The sequence below is a fragment of the Phacochoerus africanus genome, chromosome 15 (genome assembly GCF_016906955.1).
Source record: "Phacochoerus africanus isolate WHEZ1 chromosome 15, ROS_Pafr_v1, whole genome shotgun sequence".
In the NCBI taxonomy this organism is placed as follows: Eukaryota; Metazoa; Chordata; class Mammalia; order Artiodactyla; family Suidae; genus Phacochoerus; species Phacochoerus africanus.
The window spans coordinates 12,454,919-12,463,522 of record NC_062558.1 but is presented as its reverse complement, the minus strand read 5'-3'; the positions used below and the strand labels follow the sequence as shown (position 1 = coordinate 12,463,522).

At 37.2% G+C, this 8,604-nt stretch overlaps 1 protein-coding gene across 1 annotated transcript in view; it reads right to left on the bottom strand.

Moving 5' to 3' along the window:
- Positions 1–204: 204 nt before the first annotated feature.
- FZD3 (frizzled class receptor 3) overlaps positions 205–8,604 on the bottom strand; it is a 95,678-nt gene continuing 87,278 nt past the window's right edge. Inside the window, exon 7 of the mRNA XM_047761975.1 lies at positions 205–1,850. Within this exon, the coding sequence (XP_047617931.1) occupies positions 1,637–1,850 (214 nt within the window). The 3' untranslated portion in view covers positions 205–1,636. The remainder of the gene's footprint in view (positions 1,851–8,604) is intronic.

Below are 8,604 nucleotides of genomic sequence, written 5' to 3'. Positions count from 1 at the left end.
ACTTTTGACTTACTGAGTAAGAATCTTTTGGAATGGGATCCCGAATTCCAACTATATATCAGGTAATGATACAGAAGCATAACATTAAGTCCAGCTAGATTTTCATGTTATATAAAATAATGTCATCAAATCATCATCGGGGCAAGTTAGTTTAAAACAACCTACAGCCTGGCTGCAGATCAGAATCACCTGGAAAGATTTAAAAACAAAACTACCAATTCTCATCTGAATGAGAGGAAAGTGTCAGGCATCAGATATTCCCCAAGTGATTCTTATCTAAGGTCAGGGTTGAGGACTGCTTATTTTAATATGCTTTTCTATATAACACATCCAGCATTTTCCAGAATTTTTTGTTCCCTCTGATTAATTTCATGCCTAATAAAGTTCACAGTTTTTACTGCAAATTATTTCAACATCAAAAGACAAAATGTCAAACATTTTTGAGTTGATATTTTTAAGATTAAAAGATACTTCACAGCAAGACTAATCATGCTTGATTTTGCTACAATGATTTGTCAAATACCCCAAATTAATCACCACTTTGGACTCAGATTATATATATTTCAGCTGTAAACAAGAATGATCCAGAATCTGAAAAGAAGGGTGTGGGGCAAAAGCTGCAGCCTATTGGCTATTGGGCAATGCTAGTGCGGACAATCAACTCACTGATAGGAGAGGCCTGGATACCAAGGTCCGGTGGCTTTGGCAAGATCAAATCTCACTGTAGAAAAATACAACAACGAATACAGAGGAGACATTTTGCTATTTTGTAATTATGGTTACCACAAAAAAACTTAGAATGTGTGATGATTATCTTACATGCGTCCACAAAACGGATTTGAACATGAAGTACTCCTGAATCAATACTACATGGAAAATGTGGCTACAAATTAAACATTTTCCATCATGCATATGCATAAGTTATAAAAACATGGCCAGTAAAAGTAATATTTACAAAAGTAATAAAAACAGCACAATTACTGGGGAAAAAATGCCCATCTCTGCTTTTACTCCATTGCTAATCCTATTCCTGTATTTCTCTGCAGAAAGATTATTTTGATAGAATTTCAAAAGAGCCATCTAGACTAATCAGATCCTTCTATGATTTTATACTCTATTAGCTAAAATACCCTTGCTGATTTATCAGATTCTCCTATAGTTTATAAACAGTTCTTTTTCACTTAGTGGAAAGAAAACTACAAAGTCCTACTATTCATCTGAGAAATAAACCTTGCATAGAAAATGTCTTTAATTCTGAAATTTTGTTTTATTAACAGAACTATCAGAATGCTATCTCACAACCATCTGATATTATACGGAAGTTCACTACAAAGCAGTCACCACACATTTAGGATTTTTCTAAATATAAAATAAGTGGGTTTATAAAATTGCTTACCAGACAACTATTTCTTCATAACCTAGAAATAAGATTTACGTGATGATATAATTCTCAGCATTTTGGATACCTTGATGTTCCAAGTTTGATGCAATACAAAAAGCAAAATTTACTTTTCCAATGGACACAAACTGCACCTGACTGAAAGCATCATAACAGAGAGTTACAGCAATCAGTCATGCAAAGGCAAAGGATAAAAATCTGCTTTTTAGATGGCACAGGTTTTCCACCTAGGACAGTTTAAGCACTGGTTCCATCTTCTTCGATAACCCGATTCATGCTGGTGCCGTGTGTGATGTGAGTCATAGGATTATTACTGAGATCTCTGATGCTGCTGTGTCGTGACTGCTCATTGAGCCGATGAGAACTACTGTGCCTGGAGTGATCTGTCAGTCGTGACATGCTGCCATGAGGTGGTCTCTCCTCCATCCCTCTGTAACTGCAGGGAGTATACCTAATACAAGAGAGTTTATTTTGAAGGAGGTAACGGAACATACTAGAAAATAACACTAAAAATTTTCATGGACATACGTCATTAAGTGAAAGGATTAGGAAACTAATGAAACTGGGTACAAGCTGCTGTGTCCTCGGGTTTTGAAGTAAAAGCTTTTTCCTTTAGCCTCCCAGGCCTCCCCTCAGTCTCAGAAGAGTTAATGATTAGCAAGTACTGATAGAGTTAAAAACCAGTTAAAACAGTCTCCATGATGTTATGCCTGCCTTGGCCCACTAACTTACCTTAACCAGCTTTTCATAAATGATTTCTTCCTTGTTTAATTTCTTTATTTTACTAATGATTATTTTCTAATTAGAGTTATATTGCATGCCTAGTGTTTTCCTTAACACCATCTTCCTTTTGTGAGCGATAATCACTGCAGAGGTCAGGGTGCAGAAACCGTCACTGCACCAACTGACTCTGGCCTTGATGACTTTGAAATGATTTATGGAGGGAGTAGAATGCAGAAACCCTAATCCTTATCAACAGCCACTTTTTTGTTTTGTTTTGTCCCCTCCACCCCCACCCTGAGCTAAACCTATAAAACCCCTTACTGTCCTCTCTCAAGGGAGGACACAGTTTTGAGGGCATTAGTCTGCTCTGGCCTCCTTTATCTGGCAAAGCAACAAAGCTGTTCTTCCTGCTTCACTAAAACTCTGAGACTTAATTGGTGCCAGGGTACAGAGGCCAGTTTTGGTTACACTAATAAGCGAAAAAGTAACTTTTGATTGATTTACACTGTAGAATTATTCAAATGGCTAATCAATAGGGGGAGAAAATCTACTAATTAGGCTCAGAATTAAGGTATGCCTTGTTCAAGGACAGAAGCTGAAGCTAAGTAGATCTGAGTTATCTGGAACTATGCTAAGGATACTTTTCTCATTCAAATAAGTTCTGGGTTCTGAAGGGGAAGGGTAATGGAAGAAATATGGCATTGTTCCAGGGAGTCTACAAGATTGGTTATAATCAGTACTACAGCAAACTCCAATTTTACTGAAAGACTAGGATTGGAAAAGGAGCATATGAAATTAAAGGAGAAATTAGTGTAAGCTTTAAAAAAAAAAAGTGAGTGAATTGGCAGGCAATGATGATGCTAAGTGCAGACAGCTTTTTTCCAAATAGCCTAGTTAACAGCTGAATTAACTACCTGTAAAAGGTCTTAATTACTTTTCATTAGGGCTTGAGGCCGTAAGAATGTTATTTCATAGAAGCTACATCAACTTAAATATACAAGCAACAAGCTTCTAACACTTTGTAACCCATATTCCCCCACAAAGCAAATTCTCTGTATCCCTAGCATAAGACTAAGCTTTTGAGTGTGTCAACTAGATGAAGTTGCTTACTGCAGGCTCTCTTCCCCTCTACTGTGGTACTTATTTTGGAAAGCAGCAGTGGGAGCTGTTAAATTTTCTTTTGTTGTGATCCCTACTCACTGAGCCCCCATCAGAGGTGAGAAAACTCACACTCATACATACTATACATCTTTTTGTAGAAAGTATATTTAGGGTAACAAGGATAAAAGAAAACTGAATATAATTTATAATTTTAATTATTACATTTTAAGTAATAATTCTAAAAATAAGGAGGTAGCAGACCATTCCTTTTTAAAATAGTCATCAAAAGAACTAATCACAAGCCACCTGAATAGCTACTGGCTGTCAAAAAGCATTTATCATTTCCTTCATAATAATTACAAAGCTCATGACTCAATATGAATCATTTGTGAAATTTAAAGATTTTAAAGACTGATTCATATGTTCCTGAAGTGACCCAGTTTTACAGCGGTGCCTGTCAAATGTTTTCATTAGCTCACAGAGTTTAAAACTTAAATCCTGCTAAAATTATTTTAAAAAGCATGTCTTTTTTTTGCAGTTTGAATAAAGCAAAGAAGGAAATTTAAGAATGAAAAGCTATATTAAAATGTTTTAGGAGTTCCCGTCGTGGTGCAGTGGTTAAAGAATCTGACTAGGAACCATGAGGTTGCAGGTTCGATCCCTGGCCTTACTCAGTGGTTAAGGATCCGGTGTTGCTGTGAGCTGTGGTGTAGGTTGCAGACGTGGCTCGGATCCTGCGTTGCTGTGTTGCTGTGGCTCTGGCGTAGGCCAGCGGCTACAGCTCCAATTAGATCCCTAGCCTGGGAACCTCCATATGCTGTGGGTGCAGCCCTAGAAAAGACCAAAAAAAAAAAAAGTTTTTAGAATTTCTTATGTTAATGGATAAAAGAGCGTTTAATTCTTATTTATCAAAAGACATTTGTGGAGTTCCCTGGTGTACAGCAGGTTAAGGATCCAGCATTGTCACTGCTGTGGCTTGGATTGCAGCTGTGGTGTAGGTTCAGTCCCTGGCCTGGGAACTTCTACATGCTGTGGGTGAGGCAAAAAAAAAAAAAAAAAGACATCTCATGTTCAGAACATAAATAGTTTTAATTTTTATTTGCATGTTTTGGTAAAATAATTACATTTTTTGCAAATGAAAATATTTCAGAATGAGCTTGTTAATCTAGTTAATAATTACTTTGCATAGCGATTATTGCCCTAAACCAAGTGAAAGATTTTTCTAAATATGATCTGCCAGCTAATTTGGAGATCTTTTACCTTTCATTGACTTCATAAGTTACTTACTTCAAATATGGCAAATGGAAAAAAAAAAGCAAAATCTGATGCAGTGTTCTAGGAATATCAAACTATTTAAAAATGTGAATTGAGAATTTTCTAAAATGAAACTTAAATCTTTGAGTTTAACAAAGACTCAAATACATTTTACATAGAAAAAATTACTATATTGAGTTCTTACGTCTAATTATTTAAGTGAAATATATGGCTAGCCACAAGATTCTATACCATGAACAACTGCTCATGGATAATTGGGAATCAATTACATAGAAAAATACAGTGTCTAATTTCACTTGTAAATATGGGAATAACCAAATTTATTTCTCTTTTGACAGTAATTTAAACCACTGTGACCATCTACTATAAAATACCATATAAAATGTGCATTAATTTTAATATAAGCTTAGACAAAACAGGATGGTTAATTTGTTAAAAAGATAATGTGATGCATTCCAAAGTCAAAATGAAAGAAACTTAAAGATGATTTACTCTATGATTCTTTATATTATTTGCTACCATTAATATAAATAACTGAATTCACTGTGATTTCACTAGTATCTCATTCATTCCTTAGCTTTTTCCCTTGTCATGTCACCTATGTATCAACCTAACCGCTTGTTCTCAAATCACCACCTACCTTCTCATCCACTTCCTCTTCTACATCCTCTCATCTAACTACTAATTACTTACTTTCTGAAGTTGACATATATGTGTAGGTATATTTACCTAAGTCTATTTTACTTTATGTAACTCTGGGATCACTAATTATCCATGAAGGAGTCTGGACTACAGTGAGTACTGAGAAGCAGGTGTGTGTGCATACATGTGATCTCATAGCCAAGATACCATGATAAAAAAAAACCATGACCAGGAGTTCCCATTGTGGCTCAGTGGTTAACGAATCCGACTAGGAACCATGAGGTTGCGGGTTCGATCCTTGGCCTTGCTCAGTGGGTTAAGGATCCGGTGTTGCTGTGAGCTGTGGTGTAGGTTGCAGACGCGGCTCGGATCCCGAGTTGCTGTGGCTGTGGTGTAGGCCGGTAGCTACAGCTCCGATTCGACCTCTAGCCTGGGAACCTCCATATGCCACGGGAGCGGCCCTAGAAAAGGCAAAAAGACAAAAAAAAAAAAAAGAAAGAAAACCATGACCAAAATAGAGCATCAACATGTAAACTTAAAAACTGACTGGACTGCCCTGGTGGCTCAGTGGGTTAAGGATCCAGCACTGTCACTGCTATGGCTTGGGTCACTGCTGTGGTGCAGATTTGATCCCTGGCCCAGAACTTTTGAGTCCATCACATGTGGCCAAAATAAAAGTAAAAAAGCCAAACAAAAAGCCTCTGAATGATGCAGAAAGAAATCTCCAGGAGACGGCATGCCCGCATTATTTCTAAAGTTATCTGACAGATATATTTGACTCCAGTATATACCTATGCCTAGCACCAGGCGAGATTCTGTGGGGGAAGACAGAGACATCTGTCATCAAGTTCATGTTCTCCAGAAACTTCAGACTTAGCTGAGGAAAGACAACTGTATTGAAAATAGGTCACACCAAAAGAATGATTAAAAAGCAATTAATCGGAGTTCTGTGGTGACTCAGCAGGTTAAGAATCTGGTGTTGTCACTGCTGTGACATGGGTTCAATCCCTGGCCCAGGAACTTCTACATGGCTAAAGGGGTGTGGCCGGAGTGGGGGTGGGGTGGGGGGGAGGCAATTAATCAACTGTCCTGGGTATGGGAATTAAGCAGATTTTAAAGGATGAGTATGATTTTAATTAAGCAGAGAGACAGGAAAGGCCTTTACAGGAGGTCATAATCTATCCCCTAGACTATGACACTATACTTTTTAGACTCCTTCATAAGTCTATTAGAGCTTTTCTCTGAATCACATGAGAGGCTATTCTTATTGTATTATTATCATTACTGTATTTACTGAGGTCTTGTTCTTCGTCTGTTTTTATTAAGAGCCAAGGGATTCTATCTCACAATTTTAATTACCAACTACCTTATATTAACAATTATAAATTTTCTTATCTAAACTCCAGTGCCATTCAGATTACAGAGGCTGAAATCCCCCGATATTTAATTGCCTTCAGAAATTCTCTACTCAATATGAACTTATCTTTTATTACCATTCATTCACCCTATTTATCTTCTCTCAGATATTTTCATGGGCCAATCTGACCTTTCCCTTTTCTGAAGTTCTATAATATTGCTCATCTCTAATACTCACTGTTTTAATTATATGCTTGCTTGCACCATTTTTTAATTGGTTCCTATGTATATGTCCTATCTTTCCCATAAGGTTTTATTCTCCTAGAACAGAGAAATTATACTTTAGCTTTCTTCTATATATCTTTTTATATACTGAATGCTACATGCATAGGAGTTATACTGTAATTGTTCGTTCTTTATTGAAAAGAAAGAGGATAATAAGTCAAATAACAAATAATGCTGAGAGTCAGTTCATGGAAGGTGCTGTTGACAAACATATTCTCAAAGATTCTCTGACTTCTTTCCTCTTTATGAGTGTCCTAAGTTAATACCTCTAAATTACTGTAAAAACTCCTAACTGGGCTTACTTACAATCTCTTCTCCTGCACTGCTGCCAAAAGTATCTTTCTAAAATAAAAATCTGATTTTATCACCCCAATGCTCAAAGTCTTTTAATAGTTTCTCATTGCTGTAAGGGAAACAAAATCCAAACCTCAGTACATTTCATCTCCCACAGTTGCCTGGTACCTAACTGTTTGTCCTCCTTCCCTCTGCATATATGCTGTTTTCTTGTCTTTAATTTCCAACTGCCTCCTCTGAATCCTAGTCAAAGTAGAAGTGCTAACTTGTCAGTGAAGCTTTCTTAAGACTTTGGATGATGATTTAAATGGTTTTATTCTCTGGGATCCTAAAGCACCTTGTATATGATTTTATCATACCCATTAAAGTATATTATAACTGACTGTTTTCTCTCTTCCATCCTGTATCTCTAGCACTTGGAAGAATGTTTTTCTTTTTTCCTTTTTTTTTTCTTGTCTTTTTAGGGCTGCACCCACAGCATATGGAGGTTCCCAGTATAGGGGTCGAATCAGAGATGTAGCTGCTGGCCTACACCACAGCCTCAGCAATGCCAGAACTGAGCTGTGTCTGCGACCTACACCACAGCTCATGGCAACGCCGGATCCTTAACCCACTGAGCGAGAGGCCAGGGATCGAAACTGGGTCTTCATGGATCCTAGTCAGATTCATTTCTGCTGAGCCACGATGGGAACTCCAAGAATGTTTTCCATATAGGAGTGCTAAATGTGAGGAAAAGGCAGGAAAGAGAAAGGATCTTTGAATGTGGTTAAAAATAGATCATTGGTGATGTTAGAAGGTACAGTTTAGGTGTGTACGAAGGTGAAAAAGACTACAAATATAAAAAATGAAGGATGGAATTGGTAAAAAGAGAATGTTCAAAATATTCATTTCAAAAATCTGGCAAGGAAAAGAAATAGAAATGGATAAAAGATAGAAAATACATCACAGTTAAGAAAGGCTGCTCCTTTTTAAAACACAAAATAGCTGACCAAATTAGAAGGCAAAAGAAAGTAGCCTGAGAGAACAAACCAAAAGGTCTAAAAAGAGAGTAAGTGTAGGGAAGACACAGAAGGTTGAGAGAAAGGCTGGAATGAGACTGGAAGGATACAGTCCAGCTGTAGAAACAGACATGTTTTAAAGTGAACATAGAATATGCTCCATTTTAGGCATTGGAATTTTTATTCTTTCAGTTTCCCAAACTAGAATTCTTTTTTTTAGAAAAATCTTTGGCACACTCTTACTCCCCAATTGCTTTTAATCCATCACCAATTCCTATAATTTCATTTCATTCATTTATTTATTTTTCTTTTTAGGGCCACATCCCCAGCAAATGGAAGTTTCTAGGCTAGGGGTCAAATTGGAGCTGTAGCTACCAGCCATTATCATGGCCACAGCAATACTGGATCTGAGCCGTGTCTGCAACCTACACTACAGCTCACAGCAACGCCAGATCCTTAACCTACTGAGCAGGGCCAGGGATAGAACCCTGTCCTCATGGATACTAGTTGGGTTCATTACCACTGAGCCAC